This window comes from Rhinolophus hipposideros (genome assembly GCF_964194185.1).
Source record: "Rhinolophus hipposideros genome assembly, chromosome: 14".
NCBI lineage: Eukaryota > Metazoa > Chordata > Mammalia > Chiroptera > Rhinolophidae > Rhinolophus > Rhinolophus hipposideros.
Window position 1 is genome coordinate 23,917,039 of NC_138060.1, and position 14,996 is coordinate 23,932,034.

Consider the following 14,996-nt stretch of genomic DNA (forward strand, 5'->3'; position numbering starts at 1 on the left):
TGCAAAAAGATCCACATATAGACAAATCATAGTAATAACACTGAAGGAGAAAATCTTGAAAGCATCAAGAGAAAAGCAATCTATTACTTACCAGGGAAACTAAATAAGATTAACAGCTGACTTCTCAGTAGAAACAATGGAGGTCAGAGGTAGTGAGATATCATGTCCAAAGTGCTTAAAAAAATAACTGTCAACCAAGAATCTTAAATCTAACAAAGCTATCTTTCAAAAATAAGGATATTCTCAGATTAAAAAACAAACAGAATTTGTCACTAGCAAATCTACCTTTCAAGAAATACTAAAGGAAATTTTTTTAAGGCTGAAAGTGACTCCTGACAGTAATGTAAATCCACAAGAAAAAAGGAATAGCACCAGTCAAAATAATTATGTAATCATAAAGAGTAAAAATCATATTATTCTCTTTTCTTTTAATTGATTTAAAAGCAAGTGTATAAAATATGTATATAATGTATTGTTGGGCCTATAACATATAAATATGTAATATACACATAATACATTTGTCAATAACAGCACAAAGGAGTTAAGAGCAAAGTTGTGCTGGGCTAAGAAAATGACTACAGAGTGTAAGGAAATAATTATAACAACGTACTGTTTGGTTTATAATATAAGCAGGTGTAATATGTATAACAATAATACCACAAACATGTAAAAGGGGAAAAAAACTATATATGAGTAATATTTTCATATATCACTGGAATTAAACTCGTATAAATCTCCACCTCATTCTGATAAGTTAAGATACATACAATACACCCTAGAGCAACCACTAAAAAATACGGTGAAAAAAATCATTAAAGAAATTTAAATTCCACATTAGAAAATATTCACTTAATGCAAAAGAAAGCAGTAAATAAGGAATAGGGGAACAAAAAAGACATGTGACATATAGAAAAGAAAACGGTAAAATGGCAGACATAAATCCAACTGTATCAATAATAACATTAAGTGTGAACGGATTAAACAATCCAATTAAAATGCAGAGATTGTCAGACTGGATAAAATAACATGATCTAACTATATGTTGTCTATAGGAGACATACTTTAGATTCAAAGATACAAATAGAGTAAAAGTAAAAGGATAAAACAAATACATATTATGCACACTACAATCACAGAAAAGCTGGAGTGGCTATCCTAATATCAGACAACACGGACATTGAAACAAAACAAGTTTAGTAGAAATAAAGAGGGAAATTTTATAATTATAAAAGGTTCAATCCATTGGGAAGAGATAACAATGATAAACAATGCATCTAATAATAGAACAGTGAAATAAATGAAGCAAAAACTGACAGAAACAAAGGGAGGAACAGACAATTCAAAAATAATAGTTGGAGACCTGATTACCCCACTTTCAATAATGGATAGAACAACAAGACAGAAGATCAACAAGGAAATAAAAAACTTAACTCTATAAATCAAGTAGACCTAACAGACATCTATAGGGTGCTCCACCCAACAAGAGACTATACATTCTTCTCAAATGCACAGGGAACATTCTCTGGAATATGCCATGTGCTGGGCCATAAAACAAACCCCAATAATTTAAAAGGATATAAATCATACAAAGTATGTTCTCCAGTGACAATAGGATGAAACTATTGATTTCCTTTATAGAAATCAATAGCAGAAAAGAAATTTAGGAAAACTGACAAATATGAGGAAATTAAACAGCACACTCCTGTGTAACCAATGGTCAAGGAAAAAGTCAAAAGAAAAATCAGAAAATACTTTGAGATGAATGAAAATGAAGACATAGCATACCAAAACGTATGAGATGCACCTAAAGCAGGGCTTAGAGAGAAATTTATAGCTATAAATGCCTGTATTAACAAAAAAGAAAGAACTCAAATCTATAACCTAACCTTCTACCGTAAGACACTAGAAAAAAGAGCAAACTAAACCTAAAGCAAGGAAGGAAATAATAAAGACTAGTATAGAAGTTAATGAAATAGAGAACAGAAAAGTTATAGAGAACATCAATAAAACCAGAAGCTGGTTCTTTGAAAAAAATCAACAAAATTGACAAACCTTGAGCTACCCTGACCAAGAAAAAAAGAGAAGACTCAAATTACTAGAATCAGAAATGAAAAAGGGACATTACTACCAATTCTACAGAAATAAAAAGGGTTATAAAGCAATACTATGTATATTTGTAGGAAATAAATTGAATAACTGAGATGAAAAGCACAAATTCCTACAAAGAAATAAACTACTGAAACGAACACAAGAAGAAGTAGAAAATCTGTAATAAATGAAGAGCTTGCAGTAATCAAAAAACTACCCTCCCACAAAGAAATGCCTAAATCCAGATGGCTTCACTGTTGAATTCTACCAAACATTTAAAGAAGAATTAATAACAATTCTGCACAAAATCTTGAAAAAATAGAAGAGGAAGAAACACTTCCCAACTCATTTTATGAGGTCATTATTATCTGGATACCCAAATCAGACAAAGACATCATAAGAAAACTATAGACTGATATGTCATGAATATGGATGCAAAAATCCTCAACAAAAAGACTGGCAAATTGAATCCAGTAACATAAAAAGAATTATATTCCTTGCTCAAGTGGAATTTACCTGAGGAATGCAAAATTGGTTTACCCAACAAAGAAATCAATGAAGATATCAATCAATAGAATAAAAAAAAATACAGAATCATCTCAAAAGATGAAGAAAAAGCATTTGACAAAATCCAATATGATAAAAGCACTCAACAAACTAGGACTAGAAGTGAACTTCCTTAACTTGGCATCTGTGGAAAACCCACAGCTAACATCATAATTAAGGGTAAAATACTGGATATTTCCCCCTAAGATCAGGAGCAAAACAAGGATGTGCATGCTCACCAGTTTAATCAACATTGGACTGGAGCTTCTAGCTAGGCTGATTAAGCAAGGAAAATAAAAGGCATCCAGATTGGAAACGAAGAAGTAAAGCTAAGTCTATTCCCAGGTGCCATGAAACCGTATTTAGAAAATCTAAGGAATTCACTAAAGCTATTTGAATGAATGAACAAGTTCAGCAGGGCTGCAGGTTACAAGAGCAATATATTATAATCAACTGTATTTGTACACATTTGTAACAAACAATTTGAAAGTGAAATTAAGAAAACAACTCAATTTAATTAGAATCAAAAAGAATGAAATACTGAGGAATAAATGTAACAAAACAAATGTAAAGTTCATGCACTGAAAACTACAAATTATTGTTGAAAGAAATTAAAGATCTACGTAATTGGAAAAACACCTCAGGTCCATGGATTGGAAGACTTAACACTATTAAGATGGCAATATTCCCAAACCAGTCCACAGATTCAGTGCAATCCCTGTCAGAATCTCAGATGACTTCTATGTAGAAATTGACAAGCTGATTCTAAAATTCATATGGAATTGCAAAGAACCCAGAATAACCAAAATATCTTGAAAAATAAGAAGAAAATTGGAGGACTCATACTTCCTGATTTCAAAATTTAAACAGCAACAGTATAATCAAGACAGTCTAGTATTGGTACAAGGATAAGCATATCAATCAGTGGAATAGAACTGGAACTACAGAAATAAACCCATATATCTATAGTCAACTGATTTTTTATAAGGAGGCCAAGACCATTCAACGGAGGAAAGAATAACTAATGGTGGTAGGACAACTGGATAGCCACACACAAAGGAATGAAGATGGGCCATTACCTTAAACCGTATACAAAACTTAAAATGAATCAAAATGATTAGCTAAACATAAGACCTCAAACTATACAACTCTTAGAAGAAAACATAAGGTAAATCTTCATGAACTTGGGTCTGGCAAAGGATTCTTAGATATAGCACCAAAAGCATGAGCAACCAAAGAAAACGCAGATGAATTAGACTTCATTAAAATTAAAAAACTTTTATGCTTCAAAAGACACCATCAAGAAAGTGAAAAGACAACCCACAGAATAGGTTTGCAAATCATGTATCTGCTATAGGACTTATACCTAGAGTATATAAAGAGCTCTTACAACTCAATAGTAAAAAGATAACCAAATTTTAAATTGGGCAAAGGATCTGAAGAGACATTTCTCCAAAGAAGATAGACAAACGACCAATAAACACATGATGCTCAGCATTATTAGTCATCAGAGAAATTCAAATCCAAACCTCAGTGAGAAACTACTTCATACCCACTAGAGTTTGGAAAGCAGTCTGGCAGCTCCTTCAATGATTAAACACAGAGCTACTATATGACCCAGCAATTCATAGGTATACCCAAGAGAAATGAACACATATGTCTACACAAAAGTTGTACACAATTCTTTATAATAGTATTATCCACAATAACACAAAAGTGGAAACAACCCAAATGTCCATCAAGTGACCAATGGATAAATCAAATGTGGTCTATCCATGCAATGGAATATTATTCAGCCATAAAAAGGAATCAATTTCAGATCCATGCTACAACAGGGATGAACCTTGAAAATGTTATGCTACGTGAAAGAAGCCAGACACAAAGGTCACATACTGCATGATCCCATTTCTATGAAATGTCCAGAATAGATAAATCCATAGAGACAGAAATCAGATTAGTGGTTGCTTAGGGCTGGGGAAAAAGTACAGGGGATAGAAGGATAAGGGATGATAGCTGAGGGAATGGGTTTCTATTTGCAGCGACGAAAATGTTCAAAATTGCTTGTACATATCTGTGAATATATTAAAAACTGTTAAATTGTATACTTTAAATGGGTGAATTGTATGGCATGTGAATCACACCACAATAAAATGGTTAAAAAAAGAGGAAGAGAGAGTCTTCCTTAGGCATCAGGCCTCAGTCACATGGGGCAGGCCAGTTTACCATCTCCGCACTAGGGCTGAGGAACAATAGCCGAAGTGGAATAAAGTGGCCACTGTTCTCTTTTCTATTGTTCTTTATTTCTTACAGGGCAGAGTGACCATGATTCAGGCAGAACTGGGTGTTATGGATAAATTGCCTATAATTCCATTTTCATACCACCAAAACCTCACCCAATACACACAACAAATAAATCTCTACACATGTGCCAAGCAAAAGAAGACAAAGGCAAAAATCTCTATTCTGTCCAGTTCCATTTACAGGTTCCATAACAGGCAACTATCTGTGGTAAAAAAAATAAATCATGTCAGTGGTTGCTTCTTGAGCTTTTGGGGCAGGGACTGATTGAGAAGGAGCATGAAGGAACTTTCCGGGGTGTTGGAAATGTTCCATATCTTGATAGGGGTCTGAGTTACATAAGTGTTTGCATGCATAAATACTCATGGAATGATACATGTAAGATTTGTATATTTCAGTGTAAGTAATTTTACTTCAAAAAAATAACCATACACAATACTGACCCCTAGTTAATGATTTGCATGTTGAAGTGTTTGGGGGAGATATGCACTGATGATTGCAACATACTACTTTGAAATGTGTTAAGAAATAAGATGGATTGAGAGAAGGATAGATAAATATACAATAAAGCAAATAAAGTGTTAATTATAGAAACTAGGTGGTAGGTATGTGGATATATAAAATCCTTCAACTTTTCTATGTATTTGTAATTTTTTATTAAAGAAAATATTGGGAACTACAAACAAAGAAAAATCTTACCCTGATTTGGAGTAGGTGCTTAAAACAATCTCATCAAAACTACGGACCTCGTCTCAGAGGCACACACTTCAACAGAAACAAAATTTTGCCCATAATGGACCTCCTAAAGCCCATTTATGAACCCCTAATGTATCCAAAGAATGAATGGCCTAATGGTTTGCTAGATGTAGATGATGGACAAGGAGACAAGAGTGAATTTGGGGGAACTATCAGTGAGAGAATGATGGTGCAATTATAGTTGAAAATAGACATGCGTATCTATATAGACATGTTTCTGTTACTGATTTTAGTGATTTCTTTATCTGGCAGTCTTGTTCCTCACTTAGCATCCAACTAATAAAGTTGCTACTGACAAGCTACCTTAATGTTTTCATTTAGTTTAGTTCTGATGATCAAAGGTTCTTAGTCTAACCATGGTTTCTTTATAAATCTTGGAGACCAAAAGAGCAAAAGTCTGGATTTTCCAGACTTAAACTGATGATGTGCTAATAGGCTCAAGACAGCAGAGCAGCCATCTGCGGGTACAGAATCTTTTGAGACAGGAAAGGCAGTAGATGGCCAAACAACTAACTTGTTTTTCAATCTGGTCACTCACTGGGTGACCCATTTATTACAAAAACACGGAATTGTGGTTTTATGGCTGATTTGACCTTTGAAGTCTGCTGCGCTCCATTCATACCGGGTGTTTTCAAGAGAAAAAAAAAAAATACTGAGGATCCTCCCAATGAAATATCTTAAAGGAAAGTAGGTGAGGAAATCAGGAGGTTTCAACTGCCAATGAGCAGTTAGGTCAATACAATTCTCTGGACCCAGTTCCTTTATCAGGATTAGGAAGGATTTATTCTGCATACACAGTTGTCCCAGGCACTATGCTAAGCTCCTTTATCTACGTCGCCTCATTTTAACCTACGCCACAATTCTCCTAGTGCAGTCATTCCCATTTTACAGAAAAGACACTGAGACCAGAGATTCTGGGGCTTGCCAAACATCACATGGCCATAAAGATCTCTCCCTGTCTTTCACCTCTAGGTCTCCTTTCTCAGAGTCCAGGGTCCCTTGACGGTTCCTGCAGCTCAGTATTTCTGTGACTGTTTTGGCTGTAGTCAGCATGCATGTAAACATTTAGTAAACACAATTAATTTTCTTCTGATGAATGCCCCTAATTCAGCACATCTCTTCCAACCCGCAGGATACAAGGAGAACCTTCAGGAAACTGGCTCTTCCTGGGGTGGCTGTGGCCCTTCCCGGATGACTCTTCCTGCCTGTGTCATTCTCAGAAACCAGCAACCTGACAAAGAACAACAGGAGCAAGGACATTCTGGGGAAGCAGACACATAGCCCTGACTTATCCCATTCCTGGGACACTGTGTGCCTCTGCTCTGAGAGGGGCCAGGCAGCATTCTCAGCGGGGTGGGTCTTCTTGGCACAGGGGAAGCCTTCTGTGGCTGCTTCTTCCCTCACCCAGCAAGTCTGGCCCTGCTCCTGCTCAGTACTGGTACCCACAGCAGCCTTGCAGCCCCAGGTTGAGGAGCTTGGGGAAACTCAGCAGGTGTGGGATGACTAACAGCGACCTCTGCCCCCATGAAGGTGGGCTGCATGGGTCCTCAGAGGGCACCTGCCCTGCCTTCCTGTGGACACATTTGCCTCCACCAGCAGCAGTCCAGATACGTCTGATTTCTGAAAAATCAGTCTATCTTGTTGGACAAGAAGTGGAAGAAGAGACTGGGAGCGAGATCTGGAGCAAGAGGGACACACACACACACACACACACACACACACACACACACACACAGAAATAAAGCAAGTGAAAAATGGTGAGAACAAGAAGGGGGGTGGGGACTGTTAAAAGTGATAGGAGAGGGAGAACTGGAGGTGGTAGGGAAAGAGGAAAAGAAGGAAGGAAGCAAATCACTGCAAACAAGCAGAAGGTGGCAGCCTTCACGTCTCCGAACAAAGACTCTGCAGGATATTTTTCTCAGCTCAGGATGCCTTCAGCCCTCAGGAGGCTGGCAGAGCTCAACGTTACACCTCGATTTGCTTTTCTGCACCCGTGACCCAGGCCTGACCTACTGGCTCCCTCTTGGGCCGCAGTGATTGGCTCTGGCCTGGGTGTATGACTTGAGTCAGTCCATGAGACTCCATCCCAGAAGCTTTCTTGGAACCATTAGGAAAAGGAAGCTCTTTTCCATTGGGAGTTTGTATAAAGCGATGATGAAAATTTGAAATTACCAGAAAGCACCACGTAGGCAGATCATACTTGAGAATGAAGTCGACACAGAGGGAAACAGAACAGGAAGGTGGGGACAAACTCCTGACAGGATCAACTAAGCTCCTGGATCCAGCTGTGCCTGAAGCCGCGCTTATCCTGGGAATTTTCCGGTATATGATTTGAATTTCTTTTACGCTTAAATCAGTTTGAGCTGGAGGTTCTGTCATTAACAACTGAACTAGTCTTACTAGAATGTGCAAACCCACTTGTCAGTCTTGCCTCTTTTACCAGTTCCCAGGATCTGCGTATATACACAGCTGTCCTGACAAATATGGCAGCCAAAGGGCCTGGGGTTGGCCCACAAGGGCAGCACAAAGCCCGATAACTGCCAAATAATGATTTTTAAAAAGTAAAACTATCACAGGGAGAAAGGGGGGCTATGCTTGGTCTATACTGGGCTGCATTAGGACTCTCATGGGCCCCTGGCACTTTTGCTTGCATGGATTCCTTCCTCCATTAGGAAAAAGACATGACTATTATATTTTACAACTGTATTGGTTTAAAGATGAATATAGTCCAGACTGGATCATATTCATTTTTTTCTTCTTACTTTAAAAGAAATTAAAACATTTGTATGGGTCCCTAAAAGTATCGCAGGCCCTGGGCCTAGTGGACATGGCAGCACTGGCGAGCCTATACTACCCAGATGGCTTGTCTGTATAATCCCAGTTCCCTCAAGACTAACTTCACTCTCTTCTCCTTGTCTCGAAGGGATGGAAGGGCCTGGTGAGCCCTTAACACTCCAGGCTGGACTTTCACTCTCTCCCTCCACCACTTCCCTGAGTCATCACCACTGGGCTTCATGTTCCGGCACCCGCTGCACTGGGGACACGCCTGTAAAGTAGTCTGGTATTACCAGTGAGGAGACTGGCAGCTACTCCATGATCCACGTCTCATTCATCGCCATGCCCCAAGTCCCAGCACAGACTGGATGCAAAGTACATCCCCGGTGGGGGAGAGATTAAGGGACAAAGTGTGCTTCCCACTTAGGAAACTCTTATCACTTAGGATTGGCACTTGGGAAGACGAGGGCATCGAATAAGATGAGATAGCCAGGCAGGAATGTGACAAATTGGAGTGCACATGCCTCGGAGGTCTTCCTGGGTCCCCATCTATTCTGGAGGATGATGTGCTGACTTGCAAAGTTGGAGGGGGTTATGCGGACCTGCCCAGAGTTGAGCAGGCATGAGTCAACATGAGACACCCTCAGGTGGGTCCACTGGGCCTAGAATCCCTCTTACTCACCTTCGTCACTGGTGTGAGGTTCAGTGCCATTGTCATGGTCAACTTCATCAATGGTCCCTGGCTCACTGTGTGGGCTGTCACTGCAAGGCAACACGAGACGGGGACCCGTTGGGGGCCTTGTACCCTCACACTGCCCTTAGCCTCCCTCAGGCACCAGCCCAGCCCACCTCTGGGCCTTGATCAGATCAGGCCCAGACCTACTGAATCCCAACTTTACCACGTGACCACTCATGGATCTTCCTAAGAGGAAATCACTCCCAGCCCCCTGGCTGGGAAGTTTCCGTGCATAACCTTCCCCAGACGGCCCCAGCCCTGGAATTTGTTGGGCTGCCTTCTTGGTAAAGGCTGTCAACGCCAAGATCCAGAGGGCAATGGTAAAACCCTGGCCTTTGTCCTCGGAAGAACCCCAGGCCAGAAAAATAAAAAGGAATTTTAGAAGCACTGTGAGTCATTCATCTAGCCTGGCTCCCGGTCTTACAGGAGAGGTGACAAACCCAGTGAGGCTGAGTGAAGCTCACGAGGAGAAGGGTCCCTCAAGGAAGCCTCTCGATGCTGTGTGCAAAAACACCGATCAGTCCAGCTGGTGCGAGCCAGCTGGCGACCATGATGGGCAGGGTGGTAGAGTGTATCCAGCCTGTTAAATTTAGTCATGAATGCATTGGGATAATTTTATCAACTGCTGCTCTCTCACTAAATTATAAGCTTCTTGAGGCCAGGGTTCATTCACATAGTTGGGCAGTTGGCTTTTTAATTGAACCATTGATTGACACCTAACATACGTCTAACATACTAGCAGTGCATCCCTCCTACTAGCACAGTGTCTGGGTAAGGTGGACACAGGCCCTGCCCTCATGGGCCAGGAAATAAAACTGTGGCAAGTGGAAATGTGTTATGTAGGAACAAATGAGCAGAGACAAGAACAGCAGAGGGGACCTACATGGGGTGGTCAGGGAAGGCTTCTCGGAGGAGGTGACATATACGATACCATTTAAAGGAATATAGACTTTATTATGAAACATTTTCCATTGCCTCCTGGATAAGGTCCAGACTCTGTACAATGGCTTGTTTAAGACCTCTTATACCCTGGCTCCTGCTGGCCGGCAGAGCCTCCGCCCTCACCATTCCCTCACACGAAAGCACTTCAGACACACAGAACTGCTTTTCATTTTATTGAATGCTCCGAGCTTACAACATTCTTTGCCCACTCCTCACCTGGCTGACTCCAGTTCATCCTACAGGTTTCAGTTAAGTCATTGTTTCCTCCAGGAAGCCTTTCCTGACCTGCCTACATTGGCTCAGAGGACTCTGCTTCGGGAACTGCCTATTTCCTCCTCCACCAGTGCTCCCTGTATCAAGGAGTACATCCCTGCCCCCCCCCCCCCAGGTCTGACCCAGGAAAGGTGCTCAGTAACCATTTGTTGAATGAATGTTATCCACTGTGGTGAGACCCTCAGCCACATCCCCATTTGGGGCTTTGAAAATGTCTCCAGAATTACCATGTAATTAACAGTTTTCCTTTCTCATGGGACTGAGAATAGTGTGGGGATTGTATGTTGTTCTTTGATAAGTATACGGGACCCCAACGAGAACACTAATTAGTATGTATTGCAGCAAGAAAAGAGAACTGGTAATGGCTGTGAAAACGTGAAAAGCTTCTCTTTGTCCAGAAAGTATGCTTGCTGGTTGTTTAATGTTTCCGTCACAGATCAGGGACAGACTTGTCCTCGTGCCTCACATGAGATTAGAGAGCTGTGATTAGATAACACCAGGACCCGGTATTTCTGTGCGGGGAAGCGTTGTGGGGAAACAGGCTGGGACATCTTCCTTCTTTGAAGCAGTTGCCCAAATATGCCCACAGAACTAAAGTGGTTCGAGAATCCAGGGGAGCTTTGTCCATCAAAAGACAAACTCCTGTAGGCACCTGGCTCAAAGCAGTACAGGTAATGCCTATATAGAGAGCCGTGTGTTGTCCTGGATCAGGAATAGGGAAAGAGTGCAAACCTTTTCACTGGTCTCTGCCAGTCAGCGGTCTGAATCTCCTGTCTTTTCCACATTTAAAAGAATTTTCCATTCTTTGCCACATTTAAGGTCTTAGCCTGGGGAAGGCAGTCAGCCCTGACTTGGATAAGACCCTCCCAAGACCCAGTGTAGCTCCGGGGACACTGAGGTGCCCAGCTGGCAACTGCTGACTTGGTGTGGCGCTCTCAGAGACAGTGAACTCACTGTGTCCTGGGTGGGAGGGGACAATAGTGGGAAGTGTCACTCTCAGTTCACCAGGTTGACGTGGGGATTATCTACTTCCCTGCTGCCTGAGATGGGCTTGCGACTCACCTGGCCAATGACAGCATCACGTCTCTTAAGTAATGTGATTAGTTTGCCAGACCCAAGGCTCAGCGAGGAGACAACATTCTGGGCTTGTGTTGGAACATTGGGAATAGAGAAGCTCTTTTTGTCCACTGGGGATGCTAAGAGAATGCGCTCTGAATCAGGAGTTACCAGATGGCTTCTTGAAACCAACACAGGAAAGCCTGCCTGAGAATGAAGCCGACACGGGAGAAAGCAGAGCCACAGGCTGGGCATTGCAGGACCAAGTCCTGCTGATCACCACCAAACCCCTGGATCCAGCTGTACCTGAAGCCATAAACCCAGACTTTTTAGGGACATAAACCTGTACATTCCCATTTAGCTTAAGCCAATTGGACGGATGTAATTATCTCCGCTCGGCTGCTGTGGAGCTCAATGAGAAAATGTGTAAGGGCGTACAGACCTCAAAGTGGTGAGAAAATCAAAGGGGTTCTTACTATTCTTGTTCAACAGCAACAACAACGGCGACAATGATAATAATAATATTGAGAGGAATGGAATCTTACCAATATTCTTCCCCTCCAGCCATGCATTTCTCATACACGGGTCCCTCTAGCTCTCGGGGGCTGGGGAAGATGGCTTCATGATGGATGATGATGGTTTTGATGACTTCATTGACGTGTGCCTGGCAGGACACAGGGTCCTGCCCATCGGGGATGTGCATGAGGGTGGGCCCAAAGCAGATGGCCAGGTTGTAGGGATCCATCATGTTCTCGTCGCTATACTGCGAGAGGCTACAAGAGAGGAGCACCCACAAGTCACCTGGGAAAGGCGAAGCCTCCCCCTGCGGTTTCTTTCTTTAGGGGACGCCATTCAAATCCAGGAGGATTCCATGTTCTGTTTTAAGAACAGCTGCACCTGCAAAAGCCTCAGGACACCCCTTCCCAAAGGAGGTCAGGGCCGAGTCAAAGAGGGGACCCCCTGGCCGGGCAACTCACTGATTGAGGAAAGCGAAGAGATATCTCATGACCACGATCACCACGCGGGGAAGGGTGATGAGGATTTGTTGGATCTGGTGCACCCTCTCAGCGGAGCTCTCCAGTTCTGTAACATAAAGGGGCTTTCAGGTTGTCTATCGTCCTTGGTGAGCCAATTAGCCAACATTTGCGAGTCCTCCCTCTTCGATCAGCCCATGTGGTTCTGGGGAGCCTGGCCTGGCCGACCAGAGCATCATATTCCCCTGGCCACAGGGCTGGGCCCAGGGAGGGGTACATGGCCTCATCAGAACCAACTGGAGTTGATCCTTGGGAGTTTGGGCTGGAGAAACCTAGAGAGAGGTGCCCACTTGAAACTAGATAGAGGGAAGTCTGGAGTAGCTGGGGGCTCCTAGGGAAGAAGATACTTCCTGACAGTGACGACAGCACAGAGATGGAAGGGACAGATTCCTGCTGATGCCATGTGAGGTCTGGGTCCAGCTGGGCCTCAACTTTTGAGGAATGTGAGCCAATACATTCCCTTTGATGGATTTAGCCAGTGTAAGCTGAGTTTCTGTCACCTGCAACCTATGAGTCCTGATGAACCCAGGCAGGGGCCATGTTTCATTAAAGTCTTTATATAAAAACACCAGCTTCAGCACATGCCAGCACAGAGTAGATGCTCAGGATATGAGTGCTGAATAACCCTCCTGAGCTGCATATTGGCCGAAGAGCCTGGCAGATGCTTGGGATCTCGTCTCTGACCACTGTTTTCAGGTCAATCCTAGAGATACAGACACTGGTATTTTTCTTAGTCAGGCCAGGTGTAGGAGCAGCAAATCTGGCTTGATAACGAGAGAAAAGTACTTTGTGGGCTTCACCTTGTGGAGAGGGAATGCTGGGGCTAAGAAGAGTGAGCTGCCAAAGCGCTGATGTTTATATACAAGGCTGATGCTGAGCTGACGCATAAACCCATGTCAGGTTCTTTTTCAGAAAACACGTTTTTTTCTCACATAGCCTCTCTCTCCAGCCTCCACATTCTGTCAACATGTTCCTTCCAAAACACCACTTTTCCCATTTCTCCTCTGCACCCAAGGCTCTTCATGATGGGGCTTCAACCAACCTTACCTGCCCCACCTCCTAGCTACCACCCCTTCCTGGAGTATTTGAAGATGATTTAGAGCCATGCGTCTCCAATGAAGTAGTAGTGAACCCCTGAGGGCATTCTTTGGGGTGAGAAGGTGACTGGAGGATGCCACTGGCATTAGGGACCCAGGGTGAAGGCGCTAAGTGTCCTGAATGTAGGGAACACACAACAAGGCCCTGCTCTGCCCTAAATGCCAATAGCACCCCATTGAGAAACTCTGTGCCAGGCTGCCTTTCCACCATCTCCCTCTGTCGTGCGGGGTGGCATGCGGGTTCTCTGCTCCCGCTCCCCACATAAGAACAGGATATGGTGAGGCCAAAAAGGCACACCCACGGAGCCATAGGTAGGGGAGTCATACCACTATAGTCTCACTGCGGGCTGGGTTGGAGACACAGGAAGCAGGAGCCACACTGTTCGCAACCCTCCCTGTATCGCTTGCAGGCTCAGCCACCATCTCCTTGCTAACCCCGTTTTCTGCTAGCGTAGCCACAGCAGTTATATTAGTGGCCAATGGCTCACTGGTTACAGCTGACGGCCAACCAGCCACAGCTGATGGCGATTCACTACCTAAGCCGGCACCTTTCTATGTGAGGCCGAGAGCCTGGACACTGCACTCCTGGCTCTATCCTCACACCCTTTCACAAAGGACTTGGCTACCCCTAGGGCTTTGCACACACTAGGGATCTCCCTTCTCTGCCGGGCACGCTCCAGCCTACCTTCAAGGTTTGGTTCCAGGAAGCCTCCCCACAGAGGTAAGCTCTTACACCCTCACTGATTCCACTGCCCCTATTAGAGGCCCCTTCACGTCCTCAGCTTCGGTCAGCGTGCCCTAGTACCACCTCCACCATCACTGATTTTCTTCTTAAAAAGGAGACTTTACCTCACTCTGTAAATGAGGATCATTTGCAATAATTAGGACGTAACATAAAAACAGATACAACGAGAGGAAAACAATGCTACTACGTTATATGTAGACATTGTTCTCTACAAAAGTTTCTGAGACTGAGGCCGCATCTCTCTGTTTCGAAGGGAGATTGACCCATGAGGTTTGCTCCTTGATGTAATCACAGGAACTGAGAAGGAACTTGTTGTTTTTTCCCAAGGTATGATTCAAGTTGTGATTCAAGGTATCTAATGTCATGAGCTTGTACCAGAGGTCAACGACCTGGTCCACTGAGGGCCCTGCTCAGGAAATGGACTATTGGGGCTTCTGGAAACATCGGCTGAGCAAGTGACGTGGGGCTCAGACAAAGTAGAGCCTTTGTGGCCTGGAATTTCTGAGAGGTGATTTGGAGTTTGAAGTGGGTCTGGAAAGATGAGCAGAAAGTAGTGTGGAGAGTAGAAGGGAACAGGAAGGGTCTTGTACACAGGCAGATAAGAGAGCTCAAGCTTCTGGAGCATTGGTGGCAACTCTTGCCACCTCTGG

The 14,996-nt window shown here is 43.1% G+C and overlaps 1 protein-coding gene across 5 annotated transcripts in view; it reads right to left on the reverse strand.

Annotated features, from left to right (window-relative positions):
* The window catches only part of SRGAP3 (SLIT-ROBO Rho GTPase activating protein 3), a 237,789-nt gene that overhangs the window by 20,397 nt on the left and 202,396 nt on the right, over positions 1-14,996 (reverse strand). For all 5 annotated transcript variants that reach the window (XM_081071603.1, XM_081071599.1, XM_081071600.1 and 2 more), the window contains 3 exons: positions 12,448-12,553; positions 12,016-12,243; positions 9,146-9,225 (listed from right to left, as the gene is read on the reverse strand). In XM_081071603.1, coding sequence (XP_080927729.1) covers positions 9,146-9,225; positions 12,016-12,243; positions 12,448-12,553 — 414 coding nt within the window. The remainder of the gene's footprint in view (positions 1-9,145; positions 9,226-12,015; positions 12,244-12,447; positions 12,554-14,996) is intronic.